Raw genomic sequence first — 11,510 nt, 5'->3', positions numbered from 1 at the left:
AAAGAATAAACAAAGCTGAAGGGAAAGACCGATAAGCAGAAACATGGCGATAAGGGAAGGAAGAGAAGGATAAAATAGCAAGTGCAGGAAACCAAAAACATGTCTCCCCCTGTGCTCTCGCCGTGTCACACTTCCGTGGTTGCGTCATGACGTCACACGCCCTTGCTGAGAATGGTCATGTGAGACAGTAAGCCACACCCACCCAGTGCAACGCTCCTCCTGTCCTTTTGCTGAGCTTGGTGCAGGTCTGAGCTGTAATAGCCGGTAGGTCGGTGTGCGGTGATTGCAGCAGGCATGGCGGGGCGGGTAAGTGTTAGCACCGAGTGTCGTGGTGACGCTGCCTATGTATGTACGTGGCTGCTTCGTCGAACGTCTATAAGATGGACATTGTATGCATTTGTGGAAATGAAATATGTGTACATGTATAGGACGGCAATACACATCAGTGTCACAATATGCAGGATACGTGCTATGTCATCAGTGTCACAGTAAGCAGGATACATGCTATGTCATCAGCGTCACAGTATGCAGTAAACATTCAATGAATAAGAGTAATACACATCACTGTATGCATACAGGTTTAGTCCTTTCGTTTATAATATGCAAATTAATGTGTGTTTTTTTCTGTGTAGATAAAACAAATGTGTAAAATGCACAATGGTATATTAATGGCATATAACATATGAATGTTTAAACATAAGCATGCTCTGTGTGCAGATACAAACATATTGCTCTGTTCACACCTCCAGGGTGGTTATGATTGCATTATGTGAGGATAGCGGGTCCTTGTATCTTCTGATACTGACAGTTTTCTACATACTGTATATTGTACATGTTATTCAAAGCGTTCAGATACAGACATGTGACAATGTATTCTGTACGGTTTCCATAGTGCTGTTTAAGAATCATATCTCTTTTTCAAGTGTCACCAAATAATATCATTTAGGAGGTGACAATCAATCACAATGGTGCTTTTTGGTACCAAAGGATTATTCCTGCTACCGAGACGTATATTGCATTAATATTTTTCCATTTTTTTTGCTGTGTGCTGCAAGTTTTCCCGTGGGAAATGTGCGCATCTAAATCTTGTCTTCTCTGCTAGCTGAGAAAAGGAAATGTACGCTACTTCCAGGTGCCATAATGCAGAACTGGTTGTATGGATTTAGACAGAATACAATTACTGTGTTGTGTTACCACTATACTTAGTAAAATAATAATCGCAGAGCTAAAGGATACTTCATGTGTCCTTCTGCTAGACCTAAAGGCAATTCATTTGTAATGTATTGGTTACTGCAATTATAGTCGTCATCTTATTCAAATGATTGGGCCTACCCCAGATGGGATGTGGTTAAGATGCCAGATGACTGAAAAATGCCTGGAAGTGGTTATTGGTCTCAGGCAGCACAAATTCTGGGAATACGCAAGCACCACCGTACATGGGCCCTGTGATGGCAGTGATTGGGCTTTCGCAAAGTTTTTAGTTTAGATAAAAATGTCATTATGCACAATATATAAATTACAAATGTGCAAACAGGCATTGCAGTAGTTAGACCTTCAAGACAAATTTCAGTGTGGTGCAGACATATGTGCACTCTGAATGAAAATGTAGGGTTTATGAATGGAACATAAACACTGTAGTAGTGCTACCAAATATTTGTAATCATTGTATAAAGTAGGCACTGTACCCTATTGACTGTGTAAGGCAGGCATGTCCAAACTGCGGCCCTCCAGCTGTTGAGAAACTGCACATCCCAGCATGCCCTGACACAGCTTTAGCATTCTCTGACAGCAAAACTGTGTCAGGGCATGCTGGGATATGTAGTTTCACAACAGCTGGAGGGCCGCAGTTTGGACATGCCTGGTGTAAGGGCACCCTCTCCACTGAATCTCCACAATTGTCCGTCTGAGAATTCCACAAAAGTGGGGCTTATTTGTGCAGATAAAAGACTTCTTGAACTGGAAAAGAGCGAACGTAGTCCCACTGCACAAAAGTGGAAGCAAGGAAGAGGTAAAGAACTACAGACCAGTGAGTCTTACATCAGTAGTAGGGAAATTGATGGATACACTGTTAAAAGAAAGAGTTGTAGATTATCTCAAATCCAGCAATTTACAGGATCCTATACAGCATGGATTCACTGGGGGGAGATCATGTCAAACAAACCTTATTGACTTTTTTTCTTGACTGTGTGAGGTGGAGCCGTGGATATAGCTTATCTTGACTTTAAGGCTTTTGGCACTGTTCCACATTGCAGGCTGCTTGAAAGTTTGGGATTGGATGCTAAGATTATTGAATGGATAAGATCTTGGTTGCAGGATAGAAAACAGAGAGTTGTGGTAAATGGAGTGCATTCACAGGAGGGAAATGTAACCAGTGGAGTACCCCAGGGATATGTACTTGGACCAGTGCTTTTTAATATCTTTATTGGTGACATTGCAAATGGTATTAAAGGGAAAGTATGCCTTTTTGCAGATGACACAAAGGTATGCAACAGGGTAGACACACCAGGAGGGGTACAACAAACGATTGAGGATCAAGGTAGACTAGGGGAATGGTTAAGAGTGTGGCAATTACAGTTTAATGCCAAAAAATGCAAAATCATGCACTTGGGTCTCAAAAATCCAAAGGCTAAATATAGTATTAATGGCACTATACTGGAAACTACTGAGGAGGAAAGGGATCTAGGAGTCACTATTTCAGATGACTTAAAGGCAGGTAAGCAATGTAACAAAGCAGGGGGCAGTAATTTGGCGCCCATCCCCCCCCCCCAACAAAAAAATAATAATAATAATAATGAAAAAAAAAACATGAAACAAACAAGCCCCATCAGACTAAAATAATCAGATTATCTAAAAAATGTAAAAAAGGGGATATTACTGGACAATATTCCCCTATGTGCCTCAAATGCCGAATGCGTCACATGCGCCGCCAGCATGTTCAACTACAGGACATGCTCCTCTGTGTGTCCCCATACATTGCACTATATTATAACACTTCATCACTGCACTACATTCCCCTATCCACTGCACTACATCACTATACTACATCCTCTACACCCTGAACTACATCCCCTACACTACATGCCCTTATACACTGCACTACATACCCTATATGCTACACTATATCACTACACTACATCCCCTTATATGCTACACCACATCAGTGCACTACATGCCCCTATATACTGCAATACATTACTACACTATATACCCTATATGGTACACTACATCACTGCATTACACCCCACTATAAGCTACACCAAATCCCCCCATCTGGGAGGCAAAGCGGAGGTTGATACTGCCAACTGGGAGCACAGTGCACTTCTATAGCTTGTACAGTGCACTGCACGCTAGTCGCAGCACTGCATGGCAAATAAGAGAGTTTAAGACAGTAGCCAAAATAGGAGAGATCCTAGGTACTCAAGATCAACCGCACAGTGTTGGAGCCAGCTGCGGGCAGACAGATGGGTCAGATACATTGCCCTGGAAGCTGTCTGCTGTCTCACTGGAGCAGCACAGCACTGCCGTTTAAAAACAAAACAAAAACCCTTGCTCCTCTAACTCCTTGGCACCCCCTGAAATCCTGCACCCGGGGCGCATGCCCCCTAGTTACGGCCCTGAACAAAGCAATGAGGAAGGCAAGTCAGATGCTTGGCTACATTGGGAGAGGAATCGGCAGCAGAAACAAAGAAGTAATAATGCCACTGTATAGGTCATTGGTACGGCCTCCTATAGAATATCTTCAAAAGGATATTAATACATTACATTAGATTAGAGACTGTACAAAGAAGGGCAACTAAAATGGTGCATGGCCTACACCACAAACATACCCAGAAAGACTAAAAAATCTCAATATGTATAGTTTGGAGCAGAGAAGGGAGGGGGCATGAGAGAAATTTTAAAATATCATGTGTTTTAACAAAGTTCAGGAGGGAAACATTCTTCAAATGAAGAGAAGCAAAGGGACACGAGGACATGCACTGAGACTGGAGGGGGGGAGGTTCAGGGGAAATTTGTGGAAAAACTACTTCACAGAAAGGGTAGTGGACAAGTGGAATAGCCTCCCATCAGAGGTGGTGGTAGAGGCTAAGACAGTAGAGCAATTTAAACATGCATGGGATAGACATAAGGATATCCTTGCAAAATAAGGCTCAAATAAGGTTTGAGATAAAAATATGGTAAAAAAATAAGGTTACTAGATGGGCCAAGTGGTTCTTATCTGCCGTCAAATTCTATGTTTCTATGGTGCACTTAGCGTGGTTGTTTTATATGCAGCTCCTTAAGCTGCAAGCAAAAGTCCACGTTAAGTGCACCTTTGGGGATTACCATGCAGGGTACTGGGCAGTAATTGAATAGCTCAGGACTGAGCTACAGCTAAGTCCTAAGGCTAATTGAATCTGCTGCATAGTTTCACAATTCTTATTGCAGCTAATGAGGAATGTACATATTGAAGCAATGGAAGTGAATACATTTTAAATCAATTGAAACATTTTTCTTTTGTAATTACCTGAAAATTGACGTTGTCTTGAAATAGTCCATTTTGTTTCCACGAAAAAAAGCTGTTTGCGGATATGCACGCTCCTGTTTTTTGCACTATCCTATTACAAATGTGCCAAAATGGGACATAAACGGAAAAAAATAAGTGAAATTGCGGAAATCAGACTGTACCTCAAAAAATGGTAAAGTAACATAGGTCAGCAGTATAAAAGTGTATTATAGGTCATATTAAATATATTTGATATATTTGGGGTATTTAAAGTGGGTCAAGTGGTTGTTAAATGCATTGTTTTAAAAAATGGAAAAATATGATAAAAGCAAGTTTTTTTTCAGCAAAATAAGTTCTCAGATTGAATTTGGGGTACATAAAAAATGGGTATAAGTATATATTTGGGTCATTTTTTGGGAATTAAAAAAAAGTGTAAACAGACTGACTACTCCCACCTGCAAGCCTAAAAACACTTGTCATAATGCACCCCAATATATATTTCTCTGACGTCCTAGTGGATGCTGGGAACTCCGTAAGGACCATGGGGAATAGCGGCTCCGCAGGAGACTGGGCACAACTAAAGAAAGCTTTAGGACTACCTGGTGTGCACTGGCTCCTCCCCCTATGACCCTCCTCCAAGCCTCAGTTAGATCTTTGTGCCCGACCGAGCAGGGTGCAATCTAGGAGGCTCTCCTGAGCTTCTTAGAAAAAAGTTAGTTTTAGGTTTTTTATTTTCAGTGAGACCTGCTGGCAACAGGCTCACTGCATCGAGGGACTAAGGGGAGAAGAAGCGAACCTGCCTGCTTGCAGCCAGCTTGGGCTTCTTAGGCTACTGGACACCATTAGCTCCAGAGGGATCGAACACAGGCCCAGCCTCGGAGTCCGATCCCAGAGCCGCGCCGCCGGCCCCCTTACAGAGCCAGAAGCAAGAAGAGGTCCGGAAAATCGGCGGCAGAAGACATCAGTCTTCACCAAGGTAGCGCACAGCACTGCAGCTGTGCGCCATTGCTCCTCATGCACACCACACACTCCGGTCACTGAGGGTGCAGGGCGCTGGGGCGGGGCGCCCTGAGCAGCAATATAAACACCTTGGCTGGCAAAAATACATCACATATAACCCCCAGGGCTATATGGATGTACATTAACCCCTGCCAGAATCCATAAAAATGCGGGAGAAAAGTCAGCGAAAAAGGGGCGGAGCTATCTCCTTCAGCACACTGGCGCCATTTTTCCCTCACAGCTCCGTTGGAGGGAAGCTCCCTGGCTCTCCCCTGCAGTTAATACACTACAGAAAGGGTTAAAAAGAGAGGGGGGGCACATTTTAGGCGCAGTATACAATATATATGCAGCTATAAGGGAAAACACTTTTTTATAGGTGCTATCCCTGTGATATATAGCGCCCTGGTGTGTGCTGGCATACTCTCCCTCTGTCTCCCCAAAGGGCTTTGTGGGGTCCTGTCCTCTATCAGAGCATTCCCTGTGTGTGGGCTGTGTGTCGGTACGGCTGTGTCGACATGTATGTGGAGGATAATGAGGTGGAGGCGGAGCGAATGCCTGTAAATATGTTGTCACCCCCTGCGGGGTCGACACCGGTGTGGTTGAATTTATGGAAGGATTACGTGAAAGTGTCAACTCCTTACATAAAAGGTCGACGACACAGAACAGCCGGCTACTCAGCTTGTGCCTGTTCCAGCGTCTCAAATGTCATGGGGGGCTCTAAAAACGCCCGCTACCTCAGATAGCAGACACAGATGTCGACACGGATGCCGACTCCAGTGTCGACGACGATGAGACTAGTGTACCCTCCAAATAGGTCCACCCGTTACATGATTGAGGCAATGAAAAATGTATTACACATTTAAGATTATACCCCAGATACCACATAAAAAGGGTATTGTGTTTGGTGAGAGAAAACTATTAGTAGTTTTTCCTGCATCTGAGAAATTAAATGAGGTGTGTGAGGAAGCGTGGTCTTCTCCCGATAAGAAATTGATAATTTCAAAACGGTTATTGGCAGCGTACCCTTTCCCGCCAGAGGATAGGTCACGCGGTGAAACACCCCATAGGGTAGATACAGCGTTTACACGCTTATCAGAAAAGGTGGCACTACCGTCTCCGGATACGGCCGTCCTGAAGGAACCTGCTGATAGAAAGCAGGAGGTTACCCTATAAGTTATAGTCACACACTAGGGCATTATATTGCGACCAGCCGTTGCTTCGGCATGGATGTGCAGTGCTCCCGCTGCATGGTCAGATTCCCTGTCGGAAAATAACTAAGGATAGGGACAATATTTTCCTGACAATAGAGCATATAAAAGACGTGGTCTTATACATGCGTGATGCACAGAGGGATAATTGCCGACTGGCATCAAAAATAAGCGCTAGGTCCATTGCCGCCAGACGGGGGTTATGGACTCGGCAATGGTCAGGCGATGCCGACTCGAATCGGCACATGGAAGTTTGCCCTATAAGGGGGTAAAACTGTTTGGGGATGGTCTGTCAGACCTCGTTTCCACAGCTACTGCTGGGAAATCGACTTTTTTGCCACAGGTTACCCCACAACAATAGAAAGCACCGTATCATCAAGTACAGTCCTTTCGGCCCCAGAAAAGCAAGAGGGCTAGAGGCTCATCCTTTCTGCCGAGAGGCAAAGGTAGAGGAAAAAGCAACAGCTAGTTCCCAAGAGCAGAAGTCCTCCCCTGCGTCCGGTAAGCCCACAGCATAACGCTGGGGCTGCTTAGGCGGACCCGGGTACGGTGGGGGCCCGTCTCAGAAATTTCAGCGCCCAGTGGGCTCTCTCACATGGATCCCTGGGTCCTTCAGGTAGTTTCTCAGGGGTACAGGCTGGAGTTCGAGATGTTCGCCCCCCCGCAGTTTCATAAAATCTACCTTACCGGCACCTCCCTCTGCCAGGGAGGCGGTGTTGGTGACTATTCAACACTATAATCACAACAAGTGATTGTCAAGGTGCCCCTCCTTCAGCAAGGAAGGGGTTACTATACCACAATAGTCGTGGTACCGAAACAGAACGGTTCGGTGAGACCCATCTTAAAATTAAAATGCTTGAATTTTTTATATCAGAAGATTCATGTTCAAGATGGAATCGCTCAGGGCGGTTATTACGAGCCTGGACGAGGGGGATTACAGAGTCTCCCTGGACATCAAGGATGCGTACCTGCATGTCCCCATTTACCCTCCTCACCAGGAGTACCTCAGATGTGTGGTACAGGACTATCACTATCCGTTCCAGATGCTGCCGTTGGAGTTGCCCACGGCTCCGAAGGTCTTTACCAAGGTAATGATCGACATGATACTCCTTCGCAAGAAGGAAGTTTTTATTATCCCGTATTTGGACGATCTCCTGATAAAGGCGAGGTCCAAAGAACAGTTGGTAATAGGGGTAGCACTCTCTCGGGAAGTGCTACAACAGCACGGCTGGATTCTCAATTTTCCAAAGTCACAGCTGGTCCCGACGACACGTCTTCTGTTCCTGGGAATGATTCTGGACACAGACCAGAAAAGAGTGTTTCTTCCAGTGGAAAAAGCCGAGGAGTTGTCATCTCTAGTCAGAGACATCCTGAAACCAGGACAAGTGTCGGCACATCAATGCACACGAGTCCTGGGAAAAATGGTAGCTTCGTACGAAGCATAATTCCATTCGGAAGGTTCCACGCAAGGACGTTCCAGTGGGGCCTGTGGGACAAATGGTCCGGGTCCCATCTACAGATACAACAGCGGATAACCCTGTCAGCAAGAAACAGGGTGTCGCTGCTGTGGTGGCTGCAGAGGGCTCATCTACTAGAGGGCCGCAGATTCGGAATACAGGACTGGGTCCTGGTGACCACGGATGCCAGCCTTCGGGGCTGGGGTGCAGTCACACAGGGAAGAAATTTCCAAGGAAATTTCGCCTCACATTAATATCCGGGAGCTAAGAGCTTTTTACAATGCCCTAAGTCAAGCAAGGCCCCTGCTTCAGAACCAGCCGGTACTGATCCAATCAGACAACATCACGGCGGTCGCCCATGTAAACAAACAGGGCGGCACAAGAAGCAGGATGGCGATGGCAGAAGCCACAAGGATTCTCCGATGGGCGACCTACACCCGGTAGAATGGGGACTTCATCCAGAAGTTTTCCAAATGCGGAAAAACCGTTGGGTATGACCACGGGTGGACATGATGGCGTCCCGCCTCAACAAAATTTGAAAAGATATTGCGCCAGGTCAAGGGACCCTCAGGCGATCGCTGGGGACGCTCTAGTGACACCGTGGGTGTACCAGTCGGTTTATGTGTTTCCTCCTCTGCCTCTCATTCCCAAGGTACTGAGAATCATATGAAAGCGAGGAGTGGAAACTATACTCGTGGTTCCGGATTGGCCACGAAGAGCTGGGTACCCGGAACTTTAAGAGATGCTTGCAGAGGACCCTTGCCCTCTGCCGCTCGGACAAGACCTGCTGCAGCAGGGATCCTGTCTGTTCCAAGACTTACCACGGCTGCGTTGGACGGCATGGCGGTTGAACACCGGATCCTAATGGGCATTCCGGAGGAAGTCATCCCTACCCTACTCAAAGCCAGGAAGGATGTCACCGCAAAACGTTATCACCGCATTGGGCGAAAATATGTTGCGTGGTGTGAGGCCAAGAAGGCCCCGACGAAGGAATGTCAGCTGGGTCAATTCCTACAATTCCTGCAAGCAGGAGTGACGTTGGGCCTCAAATTGGGGTCCATCAAGGTCCAGATTTCGGCTCTGTCGATTTTCTTCCAGAAACAACGGGCTTCACTGCCTGTAGTTCAGACTTTTTGTCAAAGGAGTTCTGCATATTCAGCCTCCTTTTGTGCCCAGTGGCACCTTGGGATCTCAATGTGGTTTTGGAATTCCTGAAATCACATTGGTTCGAACCACTTAAGACTGTGGATTTAAAAATATCTCACGTGGAAAGTGGTCATGCTGTTGGTCCTGGCTTCGGCCAGGTGAGTTTCAGAATTGGCGGCTTTGTCTTGTAAAAGCCCTTATCTGATTTTCCATATGGATAGGGCAGAATTGAGGAATCGTCCTCAGTTTCTCCCGAAGGTGGTTTCAGTTTTTCACTTGAACCAACCTATTGTGGTGCCTGCGGCTACTAGGGACTTGGAGGATTCCAAGTTGCTGGACGTAGTCAGGGCCCTGAAAATTTACATTTCCAGGACGGCTGTAGTCAGAAAGTCTGACTCGCTGTTTATCCTGTATGCACCCAACAAGCTGAGTGCTCCTGCTTCTAAGCAGTCTATTGCGCGCTGGATGTGTAGCACTATTCAGCTGGCGCATTCTGCGGTGGGATTACCGCAGCTTAAATCTGTTAAAGCCCATCCCACGAGGAAGGTGGGCTCATCTTGGGCGGCTGCCCGAGGGATCTCGGCTTTACAACTTTGCCGAGCTGTTACTTGGTCAGGGGCAAACACGTTTGCAAAATTCTACAAAATTGATACCCTGGCTGAGGAGGACCTTGAGTTCTCTCATTCGGTGCTGCAGAGTCATCCGCACTCTCCCGCCCGTTTGGGAGCTTTGGTATAATCCCCATGGTCCTTTCGGAGTTCCCAGCATCCACTAGGAAGTCAGAGAAAATAAGAATTTACTTACCGGTAATTCTATTTCTCGTAGTCCGTAGTGGATGCTGGGCGCCCATCCCAAGTGCGGATTGTCTGCAATACTTGTACATAGTTATTGTTAACTAAAACGGGTTATTGTTGTGAGCCATCTATTCAGAGGCTCCTCTATTATCATGCTGTTAACTGGGTTTCATATCACAAGTTGTACGGTGTGATTGGTGTGGCTGGTATGAGTCTTACCCGGGATTCAAAATCCTTCCTTATTGTGTACGCTCGTCTGGGCACAGTATCCTAACTGAGGCTTGGAGGAGGGTCATAGGGGGAGGAGCCAGTGCACACCAGGTAGTCCTAAAGCTTTCTTTAGTTGTGCCCAGTCTCCTGCGGAGCCGCTATTCCCCATGGTCCTTACGGAGTTCCCAGCATCCACTACGGACTACGAGAAATAGAATTATCGGTAAGTAAATTCTTATTTTCCTGTACCTCAAATTCCATCACTTGTCAGTTTTGGGGTGAAAAAGGGCAATGTCCATATTGGGCAATTTAAAAATAATTAAAAATTTCTGAATACCTAATTAGTCATTAGGAGGGCTGTCCCCGGAGTCTTGAACTAAATTCCGACATTTTTACTTAATTTTTCCCCAAGTTTTCACCTGCTCAGAGAAGGTGAAATGAAATTTGTGACAAGTTATTGTGGGAAAAGTTTTCTCTGCTAATTCGCTAGGTTTTTTTTTAACAATTTGCAGTAAAAGTCAGGGTTTTTTTTTACGCAAAAATGGGTTCTGTAGGATATCCCCCCTTAGTCTGTTTGACAAAGTTGGCCATTGTCCTTGAATATATTTCTAGATATCTAAGGGGCAAATTCAGAGTAAAGGTGGGTACACACTAATAGATATATCTGCAGACGGATCGGGCAGTGTGCTGTGCATACACACTGCCAGATCCGTCGGGGACTGACGTCATGAACTGGGCGGGCGTGTACATATATCGGTAGATATATTGGTCGTCGGCTGTGCTGTGCGGTCGACGCGATACGTCTGTGAACGACTGAGTTCACAGACGTATCGGCCGTACACACTGGCCGACGGTCCCGCGATATATCGGCCGTTCAAGAGAACGGCCGATATATCGACCAGTGTGTACGGGCCTTAAGACAAATACTGGAAAGCTTTATTTTACACTGTAATATAATTTGCCCATACACTGAATCAGCGACTTGTCAGAACGATTTTTTTTCAGTGTATGAACATGAAAGATAATCTGTTAAATGATCAAAAATGGAAAAAAAAATTATCTTTTGATTTGATTTTAAAGCATTTTTCATCTGTCAGACCATTGTTGAACAAATATCCTTTTATCTTGCCAGTGTGCTGTAAAATCTTGAAGATTAAAGCTTGCAATGTATGGAGTTGCTTTAAGATCTCTTTCATCTGTCGGGCCATTGCTC

At 45.6% G+C, this 11,510-nt stretch overlaps 1 protein-coding gene across 1 annotated transcript in view; it reads left to right on the top strand.

The window, feature by feature from the left end:
• The first annotated feature begins 440 nt into the window (after positions 1-440).
• NSF (N-ethylmaleimide sensitive factor, vesicle fusing ATPase) overlaps positions 441-11,510 on the top strand; it is a 243,493-nt gene continuing 232,423 nt past the window's right edge. Inside the window, exon 1 of the mRNA XM_063959459.1 lies at positions 441-488. Within this exon, the coding sequence (XP_063815529.1) occupies positions 456-488 (33 nt within the window). The 5' untranslated portion in view covers positions 441-455. The remainder of the gene's footprint in view (positions 489-11,510) is intronic.

The sequence above is a fragment of the Pseudophryne corroboree genome, chromosome 3 (assembly GCF_028390025.1).
Source record: "Pseudophryne corroboree isolate aPseCor3 chromosome 3, aPseCor3.hap2, whole genome shotgun sequence".
NCBI classification, from domain to species: Eukaryota; Metazoa; Chordata; class Amphibia; order Anura; family Myobatrachidae; genus Pseudophryne; species Pseudophryne corroboree.
The sequence above is the reverse complement of the archived record's forward strand: the minus strand, read 5'-3'. Positions and strand labels throughout refer to the sequence as shown.